Here is a 27,786-nt window from a genome sequence, read left to right on the forward strand (position 1 = left end):
TTTTTGCATAAAGAAAAAGACTACATATTGTATATTGTGGCTACAAACTAAGAACATGTTCCCATAATTAATTTCCACAATTTATGAATTTGTTCCCTTGATTTAACAAATCATGGCCACATCCTATTTGAACTAAAACAAGGGAATGATTTAGTAAATAGTAGCCACAATTTACTTCAATGAGGGAGTGAATTCCTAAATTGTGGCCATGACATATTAATTCGATTCGTCATTGTTGATGATATTCGTCATTAGTGTAAATCAGGGTCCATTATATAAATAAAACTAATTAGTAAATCGTGTTACAAGAATATAAAAATTAAATGAAAAGAAATTTGAAATTACAAATTAAAATCAGTCTATTCAATTGTTTAAATAATATATTTATATTTATTTATTGTTTATATTATTTTTACATTACTATAAGGACAATGATAATAATACAAAAAATATATATATTTTTAAATATTTTTAATTTTCTTTATGCAAAAAGTACCATTTTATATTTTTGTTTTGATTGTGGGAAATATGACCCAGAAACTTTCTAGACCGGTTTGGTGAGATTCACTTAAAGACAGACTTAGTTTGGGGAAAATTGAGAAAAATATAGTGAAAAGTTGGGAAAAAGAGCTACATTTATCCAACAATTGAGTATTTTAATAAATTAACACATAAAATTAAATACTAAGTTATAGGCAGCCAGACAAACCTAAATTACATTTAAAAGGCAGGTAAATGTTCATCGCAGTTTATCAAGAGTGACAAACTCACATGAGTCAAAAATCACATTATTATTATTATTTTGAGCACTGCAGCCTTTCTAATAAATTACACATAAAATACTTCAACTTTTCAATGTGCAGGACTTTTCGTAGATGAATTCATTACCCACAAACTGTGATGAAGGACTCTCTGTTGAAGTCTCAGACACACCAGTGAACTAACGCATTCCCATCGATCTAGAGGGTTTCAAGTTTAAACTCAAGTACAGCATGTGGCGGGGCGAAAACTCATCTTGTTTTGTACGGCGAATCTCTATAAGCAGATTTAGATCTTTAAATAATCTCTGAAATAATCAGCGGGCTTAAAACACTACCCAGACTCAAATCATTATGAGAAGCGACTTCTTCTGGTGCCCTAATCTGCTCCGCTTCTACTCTCCCTTAAAAGTGCACCAAAAACCACTCACTCGGATCAGGACACCACACAGGCCTGGGGAGAGACGCGTGCCTATAGCAGAGGTACAGGTGTATGTGAGGTACCCATCTGTACACGGTACAGACGAACAGTGAGGCCTGAGCCTCTAGGGGGCGCTGCTGCCGCCTCCATCGGTCACGCCGAACTCATCCGCCACCATCAGCAGAGCCTCTATGTTGGCCGTGGTGTCTGGACTGAGCAGATCGGAGACATCCATGCCGGCCAGGCCATCGCTGGGGGTGTTGGGGGTCACCGGAGCGGCCAGGTTGTCCTGCTGGGGCTTAGCGGGTTTCTGTTTGGATGGGCAGCAGGAGCTAGGCTCTTCGGGGAGGGCAGGAGGAGCAGGAGGAGCAGGAGGCGGCGCAGCAGCAGGAGGAGGCGGCGATGTGTCTTTTGACTTCTCCAGCGAGGAGGCAGTGCTCTTGTCTTTAGCCGAGTCTCTGCAGGCACACTGACACTGGCAGGACTCCTCCTGCTTTATGATGATGACCGGAAGACTCAGACCGATCTGCTGCACTGCGTTCCCTGAAACAACCACAAAAACTACTTGTGAGAGACGCTCATGACAATCTGTACTGCACTCTCTGTGTTAGGGCTGCATACCTGAATGTCCACCGACGGGTATGGCTGTTGTAAAAAAGACCTTCTCTACTTTTGAGCCCTGAAAATAAAAGCAGTCGTAATGTCAAAAACTGCCATTAATTCAAATCTGAACTAGACAATTATTAAGATCATAACTATTGTTAAAACCAACTAACATTAAAAACATGAATTCAGAGAATATCTGAAATGAAACTTGTCATCAGGTCATGTCGTCACAAACCCATAAGATTTCCATAAATTTTAGAAAAACAATTGAAGATTTCTTTTTATTTTTTCAATTAATTTTTTTCACTAAAATTTTCAAGCTTCAAAATGTTCATAAAGACATCATAAAATAAATATTTTACTTTCACAATTTCTTTTACGATATATCTTAATGAAGATTTTGAAGATTTGGACTTGCAATGGAGCGACAGAATACTCCCAGGCTTCATTAAAAATACCTTAATTTGTGCTTTGCATATACAGTCGAAGTCAAAACTTTACATACACATTTCAGAATCTGCAAAATGTTAATTATTTTACCAATAAAAGAGTAATCACACAAAATGCATGTTATTGGTTATTTAGTACTGACCTGAATAAGATATTTCACATAAAATATGTTTACATATAATCTACAAGAGAAAATAATGACCCCGTTCAAAAGTTTATATCCACTTGATTCTTAATACTGTGTTGTTTCCTGAATGATACACAGCTGTGATTTTTGTTTAGTGATAGTTGTTCATGAGTCCCTTGTTTGTCCTGATCAGTTAAACTGCTTGCTGTTCTTCAGAAAAATCCTTCAGCTCCCACAAATTCTTTGGTTTTCCAGCATTTTTGTGTATTTGAACCCTTTCCAACAATGACTGAATGATTTTAAGATCCATCTTTTCACACTGAGGACAACTGAGGGACTCGTGTGCAACTATTACAGAAGGTTCAAACGCTCACTGATGCTCCAGAAGGAAAAGCCATGCATTAAGAGCCGGGGCGTGAAAACTTTTGAACAGAATGAAGAGGAGTAAATTTTTCTTGTTTTGCCTAAATATCATATTTTTTCATTTAGTACTGCCCTTCAGAAGCTACAGAAGATAACTTGCATGTTTTCCAGAAGACAAATTAAGTTAAATTTACCTTGATCTTCAAATTAAAAAAGTTTTCACGCCCCGGCTCTTAATGCATGGCTTTTCCTTCTGGAGCATCAGTGAGCGTTTGAACCTTCTGTAATAGTTGCACACGAGTCCCTCAGTTGTCCTCAGTGTGAAAAGATGGATCTTAAAACCATACAGTCATTGTTGGAAAGGGTTCAAATACACAAAAATGCTGGAAAACCAAAGAATTTGTGGGAGCTGAAGGATTTTTCTGAAGAACAGCAGGCAGTTTAACTGATCAGGACAAACAAGGGACTCATGAACAACCATCACTAAACAAAAATCACAGCTGTGGATCATTCAGGAAACAACACAGTATTAAGAATCAAGTGTATGTAAACTTTTGAACGGGGTCATTATTTTCTCTTGTGGACTACATGTAAACATCTTTTATGTGAAATCTCTTATTCAGGTCAGTACTAAATAACCAATAACATGCACTTTGTGTGATCACTCTTATTTTGGTAAAATAATTAACATTTTGCAGATTCTGAAAGGTGTATGTAAAGTTTTGACTTCGACTGTAAATAAAAGTCTTATGGGTTTGAAACGACACAAGGGTGAGTAAATAATGACAAAACTTTCATTTTTGGGTGAAGTATCCCTTTAAGGGCAGCTTAATAAATTAAGACAAAACAAGATAGAAACATGGACCTGTTGTTCAGGGTTTTGCTGTGCGCTGGCGGCACTGCTGAGGATCCACTGCAGGTTCTGATCGGACATGACGATGCTGGGCTGCAGGCCGAGCGTGGGGGCGATAGTGATCGTAGGAGGTGGAGGAGGAGGAGCCAAAGGCACCGTGTGCGTTACTGCCGCCGTCACCTCAGTCGTCAGGGCTGGCGTGCTGGAGACTCCGGGCGCGGATGGCGGAGGTACCGGCTGAGCCGTGGAGGTCAGTGTCACGTAGTGCTGGGTGACTGAGGGTGCAGATGGAGCGGGCACTTCTGGTGAGTGTGATGAGGTGGGCGGAGCACAGGGGAAAGTGGGGGTCAGTAATGAGCTGCTGACAGCGGGAGGGGGCGGGGCCGGCTGAGAGGGGAGTGTCGTAGGTGGAGTCTGAGCCTCCACATCAGGGGTCGTGATGGAGCAGCATGGGGAAGAGGTGGATGAAGGGGGCTGAGTGGACACGTCTGCAGCAGCTGTCTGAGGTGACGGCTCAAGGCCAAAAGACTCCGCTAGGTTATCTGGAGAGACAGAGGCCTGACGTCAGACTGAGCCACAGGATATGTGATGGCTCACTCCTACTATGCAGTACATTTTGTCATAAATATGCTGGTTGAAATGTTAAAGATGACATTATAATATTATCAATAAGTGAACTTTTAAAAAGATTGCGAGCAAGTTTTAGCACGCTGTTCGTGGCATGTTTCTAGCATTAAACTTAATACTTATATAATGCATCCCTGCTAAATAAAAGTATGAATTTCTATATTCCAGTGGTTGGAGCAAAAGATCTAACATTAACTTATAGGCTACAGTGAATTTTCTAAATGTTGTTCAGGAAACCGAAAACTTCAACTTGCTTCAAACAGGGCTGCCAGCTTTTGAGTTAAGCCTGGAGTGAAAATGATTCAGGAGTAATTAACAAGCTTGCGATTAAGTACGCTACCAGTCAAAAGTTTTTGAACAATAAGATTTTTAATGTTTTTTAAAGAATACTCTTCTGCTCACCAAGCCTGCATTTATTTGATCCAAAGTACAGCAAAAGCAGTAATATTGTGACATGTTTGTACTATTTAAAATAACTGCTTTCTATTTGAATATATTTTAAAATGTCATTTATTCCTGTGATTTCAAAGCTGAAATTTTATCATTACTCCAGTCACATGATCCTTCAGAAATCATTCTAATATTCTGATATGCTGCTCAAAATAAACAAACAAATAAATAAACATTTATTATTATTATGCTGAAAACAGCCAAGTAGATTTTTTTCAGGTTGCTTTCAGCATTTATCTGAATTAGAACACACACGTGGTCAGAATTGTTGGTACCCTTGGTAAATATGATCTAAGAAGGCTGTGGAAATAAATCTGCATTATTAATCCTTTTGAGCTGTTATTTAAAAAAATCTAACCTTTCATTGGAGAAAAATAATTTGAAATGGGGGAAATATCATTAAGGAATACATGTTTGACCTCTAATACACATTGGACACAATTAATGGCACCCTTTTAGTCAATACTTTTTGAAACCTCCATCTGCCAAAATAGTATAGGAGTTTTCTCCTATAATGCCTGATGAGGTTAGAGAACACCTGACAAGAGATCAGAGACCATTCCTTCATCCAGAATCACTCCAGACCCTTTAGATTCACAGCTCCATGTTGGTGGTTCTTCTCTTCAGTTCACCTCACTCATTTTCTACAGGGTTCAGGTCAGAGGACTGGAATGGCCAGCAGAAGCTTGGTTTTGTGCTCAGTGACCCATTTTTGTGTTGTTTTTGAGGTTTGTGTTTGGATTATTGTACGGTTGGAAGATCCAAACATGGCCCATTATAAGATTTCTTGTTGTCAGTAACTTCATCTCTTGGTATTTGATAGAATCCATGATGCCATGTGTCTAAACAAGATGTCCAGGACCTCCAGCAGAAATATAGGCCCACAACATTAAAAATACAGCAGTATATTTCATTGTACACATGGGGTCCTTTATATCCCTGTGTTCACCAAACCCATCTTGAGTGTTTGGTGCTAAAAAGCAATTTTTTTTAGTTTCATCTGACAATAGAAGCCAGTCCCATTTAAAGTTCCAGTCGTGTCTGATAACTGAATATGCTGGAGACAGAGAGCATTTTCTTTTCTTGATTTTTTTCTTGAAACCCTCCCAAACAACATGTGGTAATGTAGGGGCTGTTTGACAATTTTTTTAGAAGGTTTTCTGACCCTGAGGCTCAACTATTTTCTGCAATTCTCCAGCTGTGGTCCTTGGAGAGGCTTTAGCCACTCAAACTCTCCTTCTCACCGTGCATTAGGACGATATAGACACAAATCCTCTTCCAGCCAGTTTCATAACATTTTATGTTGATTGGAAATTCTTCATTATTGCCCTGATGGTGGAAATGGGAATTTTCACTGCTCTTGCTCTTTTATTAAAGCCACTTCACTAATTTGTGAAGCTCAATTATCTTTTGCTGCACATCAGAAATATGGCTTGGTTTTTCTCATTGTGATGGGTGATTCATTTGGAATTTGGCCTTTGTTTTGTTTTCCCTCCCATTTATATTTCTGTGAAACAGGAAGCCATGGCTGGATAATTTCATATTCATAATCACGCTGGTGTGCTCAAAATTGAATGGTATGGTGTATAATGTTACAAAAGCTTTTTATTTCAGATAAATGCTGATTTTGAATCTTTCTATTCATTAAAAGAATATTGAAAATACTGTACTCAACTGTTTTAAATATTGCTAATAATAATAATAATAATAAAAATGTTTCTTGAGCAGCAAATCAGCATATTAAAATGATTTCTGAAGGATCATGTGACACTGAAGACTGGAGTAATGATGCTGGAAATTCAACTTTGATCACAGAAATAAATTACTCTGGGGTCGGCTGTATCGCCGGCGATACCAGCTTGGTTTTTTTAAGATCAGTGCAAAAGACACTAAAAATACTCAAATAAGTGTTATACATCAATCGAAACTGTTAAGTGTCTACTTTTTTTGTGTACACTCACGATTACAACAAAACTTTGTGGTTTTGGGGAAAAAAAAGAAAACCAACAGGGTGCGCTCTCTGTCTTCTCCATCTCCGCGATCTGTTTTCAGTAACGCATCACTATAATGAAGTGTAACTCAGCAAATACTCAACACAGAAACATGGGAGTTATCTCTATAGAAAGACTGAAGTGTCTACTTTCAAATTAAACATATTGTTTTCATATCGAAAACAAACATTCTGTGATGAAGTAATCCATATGAAACCAACACGATGTTCAGTCTGTCCCGTCTAACTCATTATTTTTAATGCGGTCCCGCCCCCTCGTGTTCACATGTAAATAACCACGTGACCCGCGCACGCTTGGAGACACCAAACATAAACAAAGCGTCAGTGAAGAGTTCATCACGGATACTGTTCGTTTCTGGAAGAAGACGCGCTGAGTAAAGGCTGGATTTCCCTCAAAATAAGAACAAGAGTTCATCCAGAAGAGAAGATCGATCTGATGAGTAAGTAATGCTTCTTTTTTTGCATTAGCTAACGTGTTATTGTGAGATAAACTTGAACACGTTTAGTTGGGTTTTTCCCAAACGACAACATGATGAATGCTACCATCTAAGAATGTTTAATGTTCACAAATAGATTTAAATAGCGTGCTAAACAATAACAATTAATTTCTCAGATATAAAGTATCCTTTTTTTTTTGGTACAAAGTACATCCTTTTGTAGTTCACAGCATACGTGAGTCTATTGCTGCAGAATCATAACAGCTACTATAAAATCATGCATACTAGGCTATATGACTACAAAATCATAGTTGTTTTTTATTCCAAACTGTAATTCCAGACTACAATGTTTGAATATGATTTGCAATTAAATTAAATACAATGTACAATGTACAAATACAAAACTATATATATATATATATATATATATATATATATATATATATATATATATATATATATATATATATATATATATAGATGCTCCTGATATTAACATGCTCACAAATGTTTTTTTTTTTTGATGGTTTGTATTTTATTGAATTAGGTACCTGAACCACAGATGAATCCTGATGACTTTCTTCAAGATGTTTTTCTCTGAGAGCGCTGTACCAACATCAGATGGTCAACTACACTGATATTCTATGGTAAAACAAGCTCCTTTACTACTGATTGTTTTTTTTGTTTTTTCTTTAATCCATGGAAATAAGTAAATATCAGGTACTTGTTGAACAGAATCTGTTGCAGGAATGAGTTAAAGTCTGTTCACATCTCTGTGGTTAGATCAGTGCACAATAATGGGTCTTTGACCTTCATTATGTATGTTTTAATTATACTGTGTTGCAAATAAAATACAAAAAAAACATTTTTTTCAGTCTCCTCACACTCTGTCTTACCTGCCTCAAAGTCACAGTCACACTGATAGGCCATTATGGGGCCATTAGGAGAGGGCCCTTTGCCTCTCAGGTGAAAATCACTTCATATTCAAGGCCATTACCACTCCCTCGCATATACATTTACGCATTTAGCAGACGCTTTTCTCCAAAGCGACTTACATTGCATTCAAGTTATAGTTTTTACATTTTATCAGCTCTTGCTTTCCCTGGGAATCGAACCCATGACCTTGGCGTTGCTAGCGCCATGCTCTACTATTTGAGCTACAGGAAAGCCTACTTTACATATTGGCTTTCGATCACAAAACATGTCTTTAAAAATTTAAATCAATATATTGTTTTCTGTGAATGAGTATAATTTCACATAATTGTGAAGTAAATATTCTAGCCTACAAGCCTGATTACTCAAAAGTCTTATTCAGGACTATTTAGTGTGGCTTTTATGGCCTTATTTCAGCTACATTTTTCCCCTCAAAACTTACTAACCATGCATTATATTTTTTTCTAACAAATGCAAACATGTACATCCAATCTTGGTCACATATTATTGTAGCACAGTTTGTGCTGAATACAAAAAAAATACATGTTGGTCAATAGTATGATTTAAGAAGCTGAAATAAGCCCAAATATCAGGGCATGACAAAACATCTCAAGGGCCCCAAAATCACCTCAGACCCCAGAGGGTTAAAATATATTCACATAGAAAGCAGTTATTATAAATAGTACAAATATTTCACAATATTACAGTTTTTGCTGTACTTTGGATCAAGTAAATGCAGGCTTGGTGAGCAGAAGAAACATTAAGAAATCTTTAGGGCTGCAACAACTAATCAATAAAATCGATAAAGAAATGACAGTAAGACGTGACTGTGATCAAAGTGAACGTGTGTTCCTGCAGAACATTCAACAGAATTTGTGTTTTTATTCGTCTTTATTATTATTTTAATTTTTAAATTAGAGATTTAAAATATATTCACTAGCTAGCCTATATACAGTGCTTAAATTTATTAAAACTAATTTATGTAAAGTTTCAAACAAATTATGTAAGGTTTGTGCCACTGCTGCTCTAAACTAACAGTACTGGTGATTACCAAAGTCATTTAGCTTTCTGTATCGGTTAGTCCTTCAATATGCATAAGCGCTTTAGTAACAGTAGTAGGCTATTTCTAATGCTATAATATGATTATTGCTGTTATCTAAGAAAGAAAGGCAGAAAAAATGTCAATCACTTTATAGTGTTTTTTTTTTCCAGATACCCAATTACAGTCAAAAAGTACATAAACAATACGAGCAAGAATGCAAGCTGTTATGAAAGACATAGGAGGCTGTTTTTGTTATTATGTGAATAAATACTATTTAGTTGTTTGTTATTTTCCCAATAAATATAATTTTTATAAACAATTTTTTTGACAGATTCCTAAAATATTTGTGTTTTCTCTTTATTATGGTCAGGTGGTCTAATAAATTAAGCACTGTATGTTTTCATAGCATTAGTTGGCACGTTTGTTTGCAGGACATTGGGCAGAATGTGGAAGTGTCAATAAAATAAAAAAATAAATCAAACCGATTTTTTTAAACCGATTAATCGGGAAAAATTATTGCCCAAATAATCGATAATCAAAATAATCGTTAGTTGCAGTCCTAAAAATCTTACCGTTTAAAGACTTTTGACTGCTAATGTACACTTTATTTTTCTCAATTTTTCTAAACTATACAGGGAACCCTATTGTTAAGGTTAAATGTAACAATTGATTTGTATACAAGATCATAATTTTTTTTATAATAACGTTTTATAATAATCTATACATTTTTATTAATTATAATAAAAAAAGAGCAATTATGAGTAAATTTAAATTCTTTCTAGTGTACATTGTTCTGTAGTTTATGGACACTGAATGGATTTTCTGCTGTTATGTGACAATCTATTCTCTAGCTGCTGTCTTTCTGTGGTTAAACACTCATTGAGTGATTACATGAGACACTATAAATTGAGTATGTGGTAGTGTATCTTTCAACATGGATAGGATGTTCATTCAATGTTTAATTCGTGCTAATAAGAATGCACTCATGCTTCGCTTGAACTGAGGCAAAGCAGGAGCGTGCATGATCCGTCACGCCACTAAAGAGCTCCAAAACTGTATTTATCATTTGAAATTCCTAATAAAACTAACATAATTTGAATGCTGAGTCCTTGTTTCCTATTATCAAAAGTGACCTGCTCTGTCGTGTCCGTCAGCTCGTTGTCCGTGTCCTCTGTTAACATGTTACCATGTTTTAATATGTTGCTACCATGTTTTCAGAAATAGCATGTTTTTACACATTGCTAGCATATTTAAGCACATCTCTAACATGTTTTATCATGTTGTTACCATGTTTCTAATGCATTGCTAACGTTTTTCCTGCATTTCTAACATGTTGTAACCATGTTTTAACACATTGCTGGAATGTTTTAACATGTTTAACAAACTCTACCCATACAGACCACAGGCTGAGCACCCCCTGCTGGCCTCCCTAACACCTCTTCCAGCAGCAACCTAGTTTTCCCAGGAGGTCTCCCATCCAGGTACTGACCAGGCTCAACCCTGCTTAGCTTCAGTGGGCAACCGGTCTTGGGTTACAGGGTGATATGGCTGTTGCTATCACGTTTACAGCATAAATTTTAAGTGCCTGCGAAAATCTCTGAAAGTCTGGTATTCTCAAAAAATTAATTAAAATAAATACTTTAATTGATTACATAAAACACTAACAAATGCTTTTTCACTTATTCAAACCGTACTGCATAAGAGGAGTGACCCAGTGTATTTGAACACAGTGAGCTCTAAAGATCTTGCCTGTGGGTTTAGGGTCGTCTGGGCTGACACTGTTCTCAGGACTCTGGAACATCAGCTCAAAGATTCGTATGGGGGTGACGCTGTTCAGATCCAAACCCTGAGACTGAGACATGAACATGTGCTGAGATGAACTCGTATCTGAGTGACGACTGAAAACAGCTCTGTGGAAATGAGGACGCGACTCACATTGTGGTTCTCCTGGAGCTCAGAGTCTGTGGAAATGAGGCTCAAATCACTGAGGCACAGCGAGTGATTCGCATCCTGCAGTTGAACAAGTACAACAGTACCAATTAAGTCCACTGTCCTAAAGCGGCCATGTAACAAAGCAGCCAGACAGGGCTGTGATTATGTGAGTGCGCACCTCATGACTGCTCATGGTGAAAGCTGGACCTTTATCATGACCCCGAATGTGACTCTTCAGGCTGTACTGAGAGCTGAAGGTCTTCTCACAGCCATTGCTCGGACAGAAAAACGGCTTCTCTCCTGGAACAGAAAAAGAGACCATAAGAGACTGGACAGGTTCTCTCATCTATATAAAAGATATATATATATATATATATATATATGTGTGTGTGTGTGTATATATATACACATATACACACACACAGACATATATACACACGCATATATATACACACATATATACACACATATATATATATATATATATATATATATATATATATATATATAAACATTTATATAATTTAACGCAGGCGATGAATTTTTTCAGATTAACGCGTTAAAAATATTTAACGCAATTAACGCAGGGGCAGGGCTAAGGTTGGCCACCCAGTTCGCAACTGCTGTCTCTGTCACTTTTTTTCTTGAAAAGGATTGTGTTTATTTAGATGCAGAACTGTGTGTATGCAATGTCCTAGTTATGCCGTCAGTTAAGGCATGAAGTTACCAAAAAGGCGATTAAAGTTGCCTTAAAACTGTGTGCATGCATGCAATATGTTATATATGCGTCACATTTAAGAACATGTCTCTGAAATGATTTTAAAAACTGTCCTGAGGCACCCTCTCCCTCATCTAAAACACCATCCGCTCATTAGTAGACTAAGTCGAATACATGTTCAAATTGATAGCTCTCAATTATACTGTAACGCTGAATGGCTACAGGTTAAATATTCAGGAGAAAAACAAATATTTTTATTGATATCAGTGATGCTGGCCTTCAATCATAAAAAAATATGCCATTAAAGAAATATTAAAAATATACTGTCTTTATGTTGTTTGTACTTTGTACATTTGAAGATTGAATGTGAAATTATTGCAATATAAATGTATATTTAAAAACTTTAATGCTAGGTGGGATTAATCGCAATTAATTGTAGAAAAATGTGCGATTAATTAGTTTGATATATTTTTAATCGATTGACAGCACAAATATATATATATATATAAAAAAAGAGACGAACTGGACAGGTTCTCTCATATAAATAAGGTCTGTCTGTCTGTCTGTCTATCTCTCTTAGTATTTATGGGTTAGTATTTATGATGAATAATAATTCGTTTTAATTTGATATTTTAATATAAAATTTATTTTAGCAAAAGCTTTGCTAAAGCGTTTTAAGTGGTCTTCTGTATGCTGTTTGTTCCACTATCTGTACCAATAACAATAATTTGATTTTACGAGTTAGATGCTTCTTATGCTTAGCAAGGCTGTATTTATTTGATCCAAAATTCTGGAAAATTTTAAATATTGCAATTTTAATATAACTTGTTTTCTACTTTAATATAGTTAAAAATGTAATTTATTCCTGTGATCAAAGCAGAATTTTCAGCATTATTATTTCAGTCTTCAGTGTCGCATGATCCTTCAGAAATCATTCTAATATGCTGATCTGCTGCTCAGGAAACATTTCTGATTATTATCAACGTTGAAAATAGCTGTGCTGCTTCACATTTTGGTTCAAAAGAACAGTGTTTAATAAAAATAGAAAACTTTTGTAACAAAATAAATGTCTTTACCATCCCTTTTGTGCAATTTAATTCATACTTGCTAAATAAAAGTATTAGTTATTGGTAATGTAATATGTCACCGATATATTGTGACCATCTACTGTTTTTATTTCAATGGTTTGATTACCAATTTCACATCTAAAAACGAATGACTTTGTCATGATGCAATGAAAGGTCTTTGAGAGCAGTGTATTACACCAAGCTCATATTCATGTGTTTGTGTCAGACTGACAGAGCATGAAACCTCAGTAAAAACAATCCAGCTGCTTAGTGAGAGGCACATTCACCAAGCCCTTCACCGCAGGCCAGAAACCCCTCAGCTGTCTGAGGTCATAGAATTATTTTAATAATCAAAATTAATATATTAATATAATCAAAGCTCTGTAGTTTGTATTGTGGGGGAAACAACACATTAACACATTTTTCCTAAAAAAAAAAAAAACTGGTGCATGGATTTCAAGTAAACCTAAGTTGTTTCAGTCATAAGTTGAAATATTACTAACAATAAAAAAAAAATGTTTACTTGATAAAAATCAGTAAGGATTTCACAGCAAAAAGAAGCATGAGCAACAAGCTGAAGGTTGACATCTCTACAATTAGACTAAAAGATCTTTTACTTGCTCAAACTTATCAGTCAGACAACAGAAGGCATTTAGTAGATTGTGCAACTAAGATTTTAGGCAAAGTTTTGATTATGCTGATAAATTAGAGGCCTTAGAAATTTGCATATCAAATATGAAACAGTAGGCTATATAGGGTAAAGAAGTTATGCGACTTTGTCAGTGTATTGCTTTCATATTGAGATCATTCATGAGCTGGTGGCTTACCAGTGTGTGTCCGTACATGTGTTTTCAGGTGATGACTAGCAGCGAAAGCCTTACCACAGCCATCATGATCACACCTGCAGACACAAACATGATAGTAGCTCAATCGTTACTAATATGCAAACGTGCCACATTCATGATTAAGGACGTGCTCCAACTCGACTGCAGTATCAGAAACTGTGTCCACTTCCAGTGATACTGGCTGCACATTCAAGATCTGATCGCTCTGAGTGGGCGCTGTATAAATCAATCAGTTATCCTCACCGGAATGGTTTTTCCCCCGTGTGTGTGCGGATGTGTTTCCTCAGGTCACTGAGTGTGGTGAAGTACTTGGTGCATCCCTCGGATTCACAGTTAAACGTCTTGCCAGTGTGCAGCCTCTGGTGTGCTTTCAGTCTGACGAGACCAAGACAATAATCATGCAGTGATCAGGTTTAGTCATTGAGCAAATGCCTTCACACAAAGTAAAATGAATGAATTATCTATGGGTGAATGAATAATAGCGGTGCTCCGATTGATCAGGTACCGATCATTATCGGCCGATAATTGCTTTGGGATGTTTGATTGGCGCTCTGTAAAAAGGCTGTGAGAGGTTTGGCATGACATGCAGCGGCACCGGTGAAAGAATTATAATGCTGAAGGTGAGGTACAATTCATATTTATTCATTAAATAACATGTAAAGTTTTCCCTCTCAAAATGCGCAAATGGCTTAAAATCACATCGGGTCTGCATTATAAGCGAGCTGCACGCTGCATAGTTGACACAGGAATTGTCACTTGCACAATAGATGCAGTGTCGCATCGTTAGTAAAGTTTATAAATAGCTTTTCTTGCTAATTCTTTCCAGTGTTTAACCATTCAGCGCTCGCGCGCTCTCCTGGAGACCGTGTGGTCATGCATACTCACAACGCACACACATAATGCCAGGTTGACATTACTCTGCTTGCAGTGCGTATTTTTCCACGCTCATGTTAAAGGATCAGAGCGTTAACAGTGCACGCGGTTACGGTCCGCTAGTGCGTTCCAGGAGTGCTGAGTCTGCAGCAGTGCAGCGATCACCGAATCTCTCTTTGCTGCGCTGCACGCACTGAATTAAAGTGACAGCGCATTGTTTGCGGTAAATATGAACATGAATTGACACGAAAATGTAGTAATTACACTATAAATGCATATAATTAAAGTCTACTGTGTTTCAGAGTCATCGCATGTGGCTTTATGGCTAGGTTTAAAGGAAAAGAGCACTTTTAGATAAACAAGGCAATAATAGATGGTACTTATGGAAGTATGGAAAGCAAAGTTCTTTATAAACTGCAGGATTGCTTGTAGTAAAGATTTGAATGCAAAAGAAAATGTTTCTGCCAGTCAATTTAGTTAATTTAGAATGTTTGTGATAACATAAGAAAAGTAGTTTAAATGTTTTGCCACTTGCTTGAGCAACTTAATATATAAATCTAGAAGTAGCCTAAATGCAAAAGTAAAAAGCATTGAATAATGTGTTTCTTATATTTATTGCATTTAAACACGTCTATAAAGATTGTATTACTGTAAAAGAAAAAAGAATCACAATGAAAAAGCCTTTTCAGTAACAATGTCTGGGTTTGAAATCAAAATAATGGATAAATGTTGTGTTTACGGTAAACAGATGGATCAGTAGTGGACTCCTGTGTGGAATCAGGCTTGTGCTGTGTGTAAGCTTTTCTGCAACAATTGCACAATTGTAAAAAAAATGCACTCTGGATGATCAAACATTTAGGTGAGATAAATGTATATTTCAGACCAGATCAATTTCTCTCTGAACGGGGCGACCCAGTGAGATACAGAAATTAAATCAAAGAAACCAATAAAACGACCTGCACTCTTTGCTTGGCAGAGCTACGGCTGATTAGATGCATATCTGAGGGTGCAGGACATTAGCAAACAGAGGCTGACAGGAAGTGAGATCTGTGGCTTCTGGCTAGCAGTCACATGAGCATGAGCTTCTGTGAGACCCCCATACAATACAATCGCTGTCTTAACAGCAAAGCCCACAGGAGGGCAGGAGCAGCTACTCAAGCACGCAAATGTAAAACGAATAAACAGTGTTTCATCCTCCTATTCACCTGTAGAGAGTGTTGAAGGCTTTCTCACAGCCCTGCACGTCACACTCAAAGGGCTTCTCTTTTGTGTGGACGCGGACGTGGATCTTCAGGCTGTAGGATGTGAGGAAGGCTTTGCCGCAGCCCTGCTGGTTGCACACGAACGTGTATTCACCGCGGTGCGTCTTCTGATGCGTGCGCAGGTTTCCCGCCGTGCTGTATGTGCGCGTACATCCCTCAAACATGCATTGGTATCGCTTCACCTGAGAGACAGAAAGAGCCCATGGTCACAAAGAGAGACTGGGAATGACAGTCTCCAATGGAGGACAAAAGGCATCACTAAGATGATTAAAACATCACAAGTAATTCACACCACTCCAGAGTCCAGACCATGAATTAACGTCTTGTGAATAGAAAAGCTGCGTGTTTGTAAGAAACAAATCAATCATTATGAAGTATTTAAGGTCAAACTTTCGCTTCTGGCCAAAATACAGTACTAGTCCATAATCCATAATAACGCTTCCTACAGTGAAAAAGTCCATCTCCTGTCTTCTCTCACATCAAATCCGACCATTTGGCATTTAAACAGTCTGTGCATATTTCTCTCCTGATTCAGACGAGGAGACTTTTTTCACAGAGGACTTCTATTTTAGCTGGAACTATTATGATGGATTTTTTTTAACAAACATGCAGCTTTTTGCTTCACAAGACATTAACTGATGGACTGGAGTGGTGTGGATTAATGTTCAGACTCTCATTCTGACGGCACCCATTCACTGCAGAGGATCCATTGGTGAGCAAGTGATGTAATGCTACATTTCTCTAAATCTGTTCCGATAAAGAAACAAACCCCTCTACATTTTGGACAGCCCGAGTAGATTTTCATTTTTGGTTGTACTACTCCTTTAGGTGGCGTGTGGGTCGGATACGTAACCAAGTGGTTAACTCACATGGTGCTACCCGTGGTGCTCATGTGTGCAACATGACATCAAATCTGGCTCATGATATTTCCCAATCCACCCACTTCTTCTCTCTTCATTTCCTGTCACAATACTGGCCAATGATTGCATATTACTGATACGACTTCTGCAGCATGCATTCTGTGCATACTAGGCCTGTGCAAATTTTCTGCATGCACATAATATCACCTGCTAAGTTTAACTAAAGGTGCAGTACACAGCAGAGCACATTGCGTGCAACACTGGCTATATCTCACAGTGCAGCGCATTTGAATGACCTTTCATTTCTAGCGTGATGTGAGCTTTCTAAAACATTCACTTTGCTTGCCTATTAAATGGTAGAATGTTTTGATTTCATGCTGCTCTTTGCATTTTATCAAAAATTAAGGTATATCACTTTTTACTAAAATATTGAGAAGGGTCTGGCTGCAGACTTGCACTCTCAGACAAATGCGCTTCCGTGGGTGATGTCACTTGCAGTCTTTTGTATTTTTTTATTTTGTTCTATTTATAGATTATTTTGCTATATACACATAATATAAGTTCATTATATTTATTTTTAATATAGTGTTTCATCAATGTCCGTGTTTTAATTTATATATATATAAAAAAAAATTATAGGCACCACTGGATGAGGAGCATATCGAGTTTGAGGAAACTGCTTCACGAACCTTTGCGCATTGCGTTCATATCCTGTAGCCACGGATTTGCGGGTCTTGTTTTTTTCTCTTACAGATGACTCACAGGACCCTGTTAGTTATTGTACTAAATTAGTTTTAATCGTTTAACCACCACAGCATCTCGTCTCCATTGGCAACGCACACGATTCGTGTCGAATGCAAGTGACGTCGCAGGCAGCGGAAAGTGCAAGCGGCGATTGCAAGTGATATTGTAATTTAGTTTCTTTTTTCTTGTCTTCACCACCTGGCTACTGTTGTAAAATGTTGAGAGATTCAAACAAAAAATAATCAATAAATAGAACAAAATAAAAAAGACTTCAAGTGACGTCAGCCTTGGAAGCGCATGTGTCTGAGAGTGCAAGTGTGCAGCCAGACCCTACTGAAAACATTAAGCAGCAGAATTGATTTCAACATGAAAAATGTTTCCTGAGCAGTAAGTCAGTATATTAGAACAATTTCTGAAGGGTCATGTGACACTGAAGACTGGAGTAATGACGCTGAAAATTCAGCTTTGATCACAGAAATAAATTACATTTTACAATATATTCACGTAGGAAACTTGTTTTAAATTGTAATATTTCCCAATATTACTGTTTTTGCTGTATTTATGATCAAATAAATGCAGCCTTAGTGAGCAGAAGAGACTTTTCAAAAACCATTCAAACATATTACTGACCCCAAACGTTTAAACAGGTAGTATAAATTACATTTTTTAAAAATCTAATCTATTCTTTAAAGTTACATGTTGAAAAAAAAAAAGTTAAAACAAAGACAAATTAATAAAATTAAGATATGTTTCAGTGGCATATGTTCTTGCCTATTTTTTTCCACTCTCTTGTAATATGTATCTTGGTGCGACCGATCAAAGGGCATCAAGGGCCAAGCTGGACCTGGTTTCATCATCTCTGGTCTAGAATTACTGATGTTCTGTGTGTCTAAAAAATATAGAACATGCAATTGCCCTAAATAAAATAAGTTATATTAAATCAACATAATTACCAACTAAGATTACACTATCAGGAATTATTATTTTATTCTATGTGCAGAATTCCGCTCAAATGTTTCATAAGCTGCTTATATCATAACAATGGATCAATAAAGCGTGTTCTGCTGTGTTTGGGAAACACTGAGCTCTATTCTGAGTGGTTTACATGTGGCCCTGAATGACCTGCGCCTCTCTCTCTGTGTGTGTGTGTGTGTGTGTGTTCAGCAGCAAACAGACTCTCTTTCACATCAAGCCACTGATCAGTATTCAGCAGCAAAATCTCTCGTCGCACAGATATCTCTGTTCCTGTGAGCAAAGAACATCAGGCAGTGAGATAATACTGATCTCTCTCTGCTCTTAACAGACAAAAACATATCAATAACTCAAAAAACATACCTTACTTCATTTGCTCTGGAAATGTCATGCCCACTTTAAGGCATGAAAGTGTGATTTTTATCCTCACATGGTCTACTGCATTGTATTTGTCCGCCTACTACTGAACTTTAATGATGCATCACATCAGTTGCTTCTGACCATGTCATCTCAATGCTCTTTTAATGCTTCACTTCAAATCTTGAAGTGAACTTATTTAAAATCTCCTTACATTTTCATTCAACTATGTACATAATCAACCAGGGGCATTTCCTCAGAGTAGGCAAGGGAGGCAGTGTCTCATCAAAAAACAATTAATATTACAAAGGTAAAACTGACAAAGTATAAGTGTCACTCGCTTTTATAAAGTAACACTGTCCAACAGTGACACCCACAGATAAAGTCTCCCCTCAGCCCACTGACTTTCAACAGAGACCCCATAATGTGCCATGACTTTACTGGGGGGTAACTGACTGTTCGCAAAGACCCACCCTCCTTAGTTACTGTTGCCATGACCGACAAACAATACTGCTCTCACTCTACACTCATGTTCTCACCGCTTTGTGGCTCTTTAATGTGTCGTGACAGATCACTGTATTGCCCCAGTTCAAACACGTGAACCGATCGTCTTTTCATATTTACTTAAAGCACGAAATGAACATGACTAAACATCGGAAAGCGTTTAATTTTAACCGCGGAACATCATTTTTCAAGTTTAAGTCCACCGAAGTTAATCTACTGATTTGTGTTTAAGGCTAGAAGGGATACAGCTGTGGCTACCGGGCATGTGCATTTACAACAATATAACGTGAAACCTATGAAAATCAGGGCTCGCAAAATCGCTAGCCCGATGTCCCGGGGCTATTGTGTTTTCCAGTCGGGCTACCAAAATGTATCACTGCCCTGCCCGACGGGCCTTAAATACAGGGCTCCCACGCAGTGTTCCCTCTCAGCTGAGCGCGCAGAAGAAATAATGTGCCTCGCGCACACAAAAATGAGTTGGGAAGCCATTTGATTGAATGCCGCAGTAAAAGGGAAAGAATAGCAATGCTCGGGTAAACCGCTATAGAGATGATGTCACGACAGAGTTAGAGCCGGTTTCATAGAAAGAGAAGGATGTGCACCAAATGAGTCGCTGTAGAAACTGAATACTTCAATGGTTGAGGTGCGCTCAACACGAGAGACAAAGCAAACACAATGACATCTGAAATAAAACGTCCTCCTGTATTAAAGAAGAGTGGCTTGATTAAGTGCTGGAAATAATGGAGGATGGGTAACAAAACTCTGAGACATGTTCAGTCACACAAGAGTATTGTACAAACTGTACTTCATCATGATGTTTAGACCGCTATAGAAGAATCATATGTTCACGTTTTTTATATTTAATTTACAGATCTCAGCTTAAGTTTGTATTCTATTCTATTCTATTCTATTCTATTAGTTTAAATAGTTTGTTTTGATAATATATTATGTTAGGGCTATATTATAAACCTGTCCTGATAAATAATTGACCTTGTTTTTGAGTCTCTTGCTCATCAAGGCTGCATTCATTTAAAAAAAATACAGAAAAAAACAGGGATATAGTGAAATATTATTGCAATTTCTAAAATTGGTTTCCTATTTTAATACCTATACTATAAAATAGTATTTATTCCTGTGATTAAAGCTGTATTTTCAGCATCATTACGCCAGCAGTGTCCCATGATCCTTCAGGAATCACTCTAATATACTGATTTATTATCAGCGTTGAAACTGTTGTGCTGCTTCATATTTATTTGGAACCTGTTACTTTTTTCTTTGATTCTTTGATTAATAAAAAGTTTAAAAGAACAGCATTTATTCAAAATAGAAATATTTTCTAACAACAGAAGCCTTTACTACCAGTTTTATCCATTTAACACATCCTTTCTGAATAAAGTTTAACTTTCTTTAAACTTTTTTTAAAGTATCTTTAAAAAAGAAATAAAAACATTTCTGACACCAAACTTTTGAATAGTTTATATTGTAACAAAATCTCTATTTTGACTAAACGCTGTTTTTTTTTTTTACTTTTAATTTTTTTTTTAAATATCACAGGTCCCGAAAAATACAGTATAAAAAATAAAATAAAATAAAAAAGCAGTACAACTGTTTCCAACATTGATTAAAATTCAGCGTATTATAATGACTTCTAAAGGATCACGTGACTCTGAAAATACTGCTTTGCTTCACAGGAATTAATACAAGTTTAAAGTCTATTAAAATAGAAAACATTTATTTTAAATTGCAATAATATTTCACAATATTATTCTGTGAAATAATATTCAGTATTTATCAAATAGATACAGCCTTGATGAGCATAAGACACTTCTTTAAAAAACATCTTTGATCCAAACTGAACTGCAGAGTATTGTTCAGTAAACATGTTTTCTCTTTAACCTAACATGTACATCATTTAGTGACATCAAGGGTCAAATCAAATATAAATAGCTCATTAAAGTTAAAAGTTACACTCTTTTGTGTGCATGCTGTACAGGTGTAAAGAATGCTTTTGCTCAGGTGACCGAAGTGTCCGCCCAATAGAGACGTTTTGCTCAGAAAGAAACAAATTAGAGGGAACATTGCTCCCACGGGTCCTTACATTTGATACAACTACACTGAAGAGTTTTTAAGGCCTTTACCATTTAACGCATTTAAACCTGTCTATGAAATAATTTTTCAAATTGCCTTAAATAGATTTAAGAATTCTGCAGATACCTTGTAAATAGTCAAATAAAACTCCTTGATATTCGTTGATATTTGTGCATTGAAAATATTTTTGATTGACATTTATGGTCTTTATTTTATTTGGGCTAGTTAAATTAATTTTCGGGCTACCAAAATCTGAAGAGTACCTGCCCGAAGGGATACCAGGGATTTAGACATTTTGCGAGCCCTGAAAATGGTTTTTAAAAAGTACATGGCACCAAAGTTTCATCACTTTAGAGTGTCGCAGTGACCGTCTTTTTGCAGTAAAGTACCTGTCATAGTTTAATGAGAGGGTTGATTGATCAGATCGCCTGTCAATCAAGCTCCTTGCGAATGATCAATTGAGATGAATGGAGGAGAGTCATGTGAGAGGAGGCTATAATTGAGGTGCGTTCATGCCATATCAGAAAGAGTCCAACTTGTGAAAAGGGTTCACGTTCTCGTCAAACTTGTAATTACAATTTGTGAACTGGGAGTTTTCTGAGAGCTACGACTTGTACCACCTGACCGTTGATAGTGTTGCCATAGAAAAGCATAATTCCGAGTCACAATATGGCGCGAATGCAGCACTGGATATGATCGGTTATCTCACCTATTGTTTTCGTATGAGCTCTCGGCCTGAATAAAGACAATTATGACATCATTGACTAATTATAATTCTGAAAAAAAATAAATAAATCCACAAAACCATGCAGCAGCACAGCTGTTTTCAGCATTCATAATCAGAAATGTTTCTTGAGTAAATCAGCACATTAGAATGATTTCTGAAGGATCATGTGACACTGAAGACTGGAGTAATGATGCTGAAAATACAGCTTTGAACACAGAAATACATTACATTTTACATAAGTCACAATTTTTTACATTTTAATAATATTTAATAATGTTTTTCTTTTTTTTTTTTTTATAAATAGGCATAAGAGACTTCTTACAGAAATAGAAAAAAATCTTACTGGCCCAAAACTTTGAAACAGTAGCAAACATGAATATATTAAAATGAATTTAAAAATGTAAAAAAATCCAATTATTTCAGTGTCTTGTGCGTGTGAACTAGTAAATGCGGTTTGTCTAATCAGAGCAATGTCACAGATGGGTCATGTTTAAAACGTCATGAGAAAAAAACACCTGAAAAACACCTGATTTGAGCATAATATGAGCGTAATTGGTGCTGTGGCTTACACTGTGAATCAGCTGAGCTCTCATACATTATCAACATTATCAATCATTCTCTGAATACAATAGCAAGAATAAAGAGCTCATGTAACACAAAAAAGACAAGTACAAACATATCCAAGTATTTAGGGTTATTATGAGACAAAGCCGTGTAGATGTGATGAATGACCTTTCAATATGTGTGTGTGTGTGTGGCATAATCGTCAGTAAAAGCCAGTCATTTGCAAGTCTGTGTGATGCAAATAAACCACCTGGAGCCATTTGTTGCAGCCAAATGATTATATTTCTGCTTTGCGGTGGCCATTCCACATGAGAAATACTACATTATGACAATATTTGAATGCTTTGAGTTTGCATCTTTAGTCTCTTCAGCATGGCATCATTACAAATGTTACATAATATCTGTCAGCTTAATAATCAAACCATCACTTATAGTCTCTGAGACTATATTTATGTAAGCCTCTTGGTAGGACTGCAAGATAATTATTAAACAGCTCATCAAGATTATTTTGCTCAAAAATATAATCACGATTATTAATCACGCTACCTTGTCATTTAATTGCACTTTATTGCACTTTCAAGAGAATCAAATAGCATGGTTTGCTGGCAGGTTTAGTCACAGCAAACAGGACAAACGACTGTGCGATCGAAAAACTGAAGAACAGGCACATTTAACTTTTGAGTAGAAGATCTCAGAGAATGCTTAACTTTAACGTACATGTTTGCAAGTGCTTTCAGCTCAACAGTGCAGCGAGCGAGAGCGCATGGTTGCCAGGTTGGGAATATTAAGTAAACCACTGCAGAAAATCTATCAATTTTTTGATTGGAGAATTTAAACCCTCAGCATCTGGCAACCACAACCAATGCAAGATAATGCAAATGAAATATAAATAACCAGAGGGCAAATATCAGAGGCGATTATGTTTAAACGAGACAAGCAGACACTGTGATCATGACATCGGAATGGCAGCTTCAACACATTACATTGGCAGAGATCTTGTGCCTGTGCTGTGAGTGAGGAAGAGCATTTAGTGTTCAGACTGAGTCATCATCATTAATCACAGAACAAAATGGATGCGGCACAATTAGCTCAGACCTCCCAAAAACACACTGCTTGAGTTTAAAGATCTGCTAGTGATGCAACAAAATTTGGACTGGAAAAGTATCCACTTTCCGATGACTAACACTCACCCAAACCAAAAATGATGCTACAGTACAGTTAAAATGTTAATGTTTCGTTGAAATGGTGAGAGGCGGCTCAATGCCAAAGAACCAACTTAATTCCTCAAACTTTATTTCCATTTCATTTTCTTTCAATTTAGCTTCTATGTAAAAAATTACTTTTAAATTAATTTTTAAAATTAACTTTAATTTAAACAGTAAACCTGTGCCCGAAAAAGAAGTATTGTTAATTTTGATTACATTTTAAAACATTAATTCAATTGTTAAAGCTTTATGCATTCATTTGATTACCATCATTTTTGTGTAATACATTTGAAAGAATAAAACATTTTCATAGGGCCCTATTATTGTTCAAATTTATTAATTTATTAAATTGTTAAAGTTATAGGAATTCATTTAATTTTTTTATTATTATTATTATTAACACTTAAAAAGCATTAACACAGAATTTAGGACTTTTTATTATTATTATTATTAAAATTAATTTAAACCATAGAAACAAAACCCAGATAAATCAAAACAGAAAACATGGAATTTGGGACAAAATAAAACCGATTTCAAAGGGCACTATTATTTGAATACATTTTTAGATCGTTAAAGCATTATGAATTAAATTAATTAAACATGCTTCATGATTATTATAATTGAATAAAACCATCAAAATGGAATCTAAAAAAGAATCAGAATTTGGGACAAAATCAAACATATTTAATAGGGCACTTATTAAAATCACATTATTGTTGACATTTTAATACAATATTAATTTGTTAAAGTTTTATGAATTCAATTTTTTTAGACATGAGTTCTGATTATTAACATTTAATGAAATCATCAAATTGAAATCCAGAAAAAATTAAAAATGGAAAAATGAAAATGGAATTTTATAGGGCCCTAAAATCTGTCTAAACCAAGTATAAATCCAAGTGGTCAGTGCATTAACATCTGACTGAGTTCCAGACTGGATGTTTAGCATGTGGTTAGGGCCAATGTGAGGTCTGGTTTGTGAAAAAAACACAGGCCTCTTGTGATTTAGCCAGACTCGCAGACGGAGGAAGTTTACTGGACCAGCAACCAGCCGTAAGAGCAGAGGACGGCTGGGTCCAGAGCTCTGATGTGAAATCATGTGGAAACACACATCCTGTGAGGATGAACACCCCATGCAAACACACACATCCCCTATCCCAGTTTATCTGATTTGCTTTCACTGAACAAGCAGATCTGACTCATGGACACACTACGGGTCTTACCGGTACAACCAGATTTAAAGCAAACAAAGCACGGAGGGTCGTCACTGAAAGCAACGCTCTGTCATATAAGCTGCTCACCTGTCTCTGCTTGGTCTCAGGGCACTCGGAGTGTAGCGTCAGTGTTGCACCCTCGATGTTTCGTGGCATAGGGGTGGACCCCGGGTTAATGATGAACTGTATTTGGTCCGGAGAGATGGTGTGGTGTATGTATCCCTGTGACATGCCATCTGGGTCACCCATGAAGGCCAGAGAGCCCTCGTCCTCTCCCTCCGGCAGGAAGGCCATGCCTTCCTCCTCGCCCTCCTCGTCCAGGCGGATGGGGTCTTGCTCGATGAGCACGGTGGTGCGATCGTAGACCCTTCCCGAGGAGGACGAGGGTCCCGAGATTATGCCATCGTCTTTGTCAAAGTCAGCCTCCTCTCGGCCCAGTTTGTCCACATCCTCTTCCTCGTCCTCAAAGAGCATGGCTGTCTCCGTGAGAGGGCCATTCTCTCCCATGATCCTGATGGAGGAGCTCAGTCCTGGGTTCGTGTCCACGTGCTTGCTTTTGTTGCGGCTGGAAAACGTTCAAAGAGGTTTAAGACAATATTCATAGTACACACAATGCCAAGTAATCAAATGGAAAACGCCTTATTTATACGCCTTTTTTAATGAAAAAAACATTGATTTCAGAAAACAAAAGACTGAAATAAAATAAAATGAGATATAAATATCAGGTGAAACAAAAACAGGTTAAAACTTACCATCCAAATTACAATTAAAACTTTGCCTTGGCAGCTAACTAAAACTAATAAAAAGAAATGAAAATGAAATAGAAATAAGAAGTGAATAAAATTACAAAAGCTCGTAAGAACGGCTAAAATCAAAAACTGAAAATATAAAAAGCTATATCAAAATTAATAAAAGCTATGACAGTATATAATTAATACTAAAATAAGGTTATTATAATTATAAATAAGGTTATTATAATGATTAAATGAGGAACAATAAGGAAATAAGTCAAGATCTATTAAAGTGTAATGTGCGCATTATCAAGAAAAATGTGTTAAAAGTTCGAAAGGTACATTTACATAAATCATTCACATAAATCATTATAATTACAATGAAAAGTACATATCAACATCAACGTTTTACAGTATTGTTGTAATAAGTATTCTAATAAAAATAACAATGTGTTGGGAAAACAGCACCATGTCTGGTACTGTCATGAGAAACTAGGACAATGCAGGGAAACTATTTTTGGCCGGTGTTAAAGTAACTACAAAACAATCAGGGTAAAGGTGCATTTGTAAACTGAAACCACCGTTGCCATGAAACTATAACAAATGCACACACAATGGTCAACCAAAAGCAGGGCTGTCCAAACTCGGTCCTGGAGAGCCGGTGTCCTGCGGAGTTTAGCTCCAACTTGCCTCAACACACCTGCCTGCAAGTTTCAAGTATACCTAGTAAGACCTTAATTGTCTGGTTCAGGTGAGTTCGATTAGGGTTGGAGCTAAACTCTGCAGGACACCGGCCCTCCAGGACCGAGTTTGGACACCCCTGACCTAAAACACAAATGCCCAAGACACACCGGCTGTGTCACAAGCTGACTAGCTAGACAGCACTTTGCACATCATTATGTTCCTTTGATGCCTGAAAATGACAATAAAAGTTTTTAAGATTATGATGTTATCTAGGAAGACGCTGTACTAGGTTATAATAACTATAAATGCTGTCTAGGAAGGGCTCGAAATGCTATAGATGGGAAGCTCTCTAGGTTATTATGCCCAGCAGTCTAGGAAGACAGCTGACTGTAAGGCAGACAGTGTACACTATGAATGCCTTTCTCATACTACTACACAGTTACAAAGAGGACATTATGTCTCAAAGTGATGAACAAAAACCCCTCATAATATTACACAATGAAGCAGATGAGTTTTTATGGCTCTTGAGGCTTCTGTCATTCTGGACACTTTCTAGAAGTTTCCACGTTCACTTTGACATTGATGACAGTCACAAGTCATGCATGAAAATATTCACATTTATCAATTTGAACACACACAGAAACCCGCGAATACATTAGAGACCTTAAAAGCATGCAGTCTTTAATGTCGTGCAGTCATAAACGTGGCATATTCAGCTTAAACTGGAAATATTTTGATAAAAACAAACTGTCACATCAGTACTGCTAACTGTTAGCTCACCTGTGTATTGAAGCTCCAGTCATTAGTTCATCTGCTTCTGTCCGGTCAACATTAATAATATCCCGAAGACAGAAGGACTGAAATAATTAAGTAACACATATTTCATATAATCACTTAAAGCGGTCGTATTTTATTAAGAATTCAGAGAGAAGCTAAAAGGCTAATGTGCTAGCAGAGTCTCCATTCACATCAATGACAGGCGTTAGCTTCATTAGCACGCCTTTAACACTAGTTTATACATTATATAAACCAGTGTCGTTTGACACAAGCGCAGTTCATTTAACCGGTTAAAATGTCAAATATTCTTTACTCGCTAAATATGTGATAGTTAAAGCATGTAGGGTGGATGTATGCTAACAGAGTTACCCCGTTAGCATTGAACAGAAACTAATGAAACCGAGACAAGCCGTTAAAACATCTGAACAAAAACAACACGCTTTTACACCGCCAAATAAAGCAGATTAAAACAATTTAATGCATTTACCAGTGTTATAAAGACGCTAGAAGCCTCTGCAATGTTGTGTATGGGGTCCTGTCTTCATTCCTCCTTAGCGGCACCATCATGAACAGCAGCGCATACA

The 27,786-nt window shown here is 36.8% G+C and overlaps 1 protein-coding gene across 1 annotated transcript; it reads right to left on the reverse strand.

Annotated features, from left to right (window-relative positions):
• Positions 1-377: 377 nt before the first annotated feature.
• On the reverse strand, positions 378-27,764 carry LOC306887770 (metal regulatory transcription factor 1-like). The gene is made up of 12 exons (XM_079445785.1): positions 27,690-27,764; positions 27,206-27,282; positions 25,098-25,575; positions 15,719-15,957; positions 13,884-14,015; positions 13,623-13,696; positions 11,189-11,310; positions 11,014-11,088; positions 10,828-10,930; positions 3,591-4,120; positions 1,801-1,858; positions 378-1,722 (listed from the first exon to the last, which is right to left on the reverse strand). Exons 2-12 carry the CDS (start codon positions 27,226-27,228, stop codon positions 1,304-1,306), a joined length of 2,253 nt encoding a protein of 750 aa, XP_079301911.1. The 5' UTR covers positions 27,229-27,282; positions 27,690-27,764; the 3' UTR covers positions 378-1,303.
• Between the last annotated feature and the right edge of the window lie 22 nt (positions 27,765-27,786).

The sequence above is a fragment of the Barbus barbus genome (assembly GCF_936440315.1).
Source record: "Barbus barbus genome assembly, chromosome: 21".
Classification (NCBI taxonomy): domain Eukaryota; kingdom Metazoa; phylum Chordata; class Actinopteri; order Cypriniformes; family Cyprinidae; genus Barbus; species Barbus barbus.

Coding starts and splice junctions, on each gene's coding strand:
- LOC306887770 (XM_079445785.1), bottom strand. CDS start 27,228: ATGACTGGAGCTTCAATACACAG. Junction 15,958..25,097: donor CTGAGACCAAGCAGAGACAG/GTGAGCAGCTTA, acceptor TCTGTCTCTCAG/GTGAAGCGATACCAATGCAT. Junction 13,697..13,883: donor ACGGGGGAAAAACCATTCCG/GTGAGGATAACT, acceptor TTGTGTCTGCAG/GTGTGATCATGATGGCTGTG.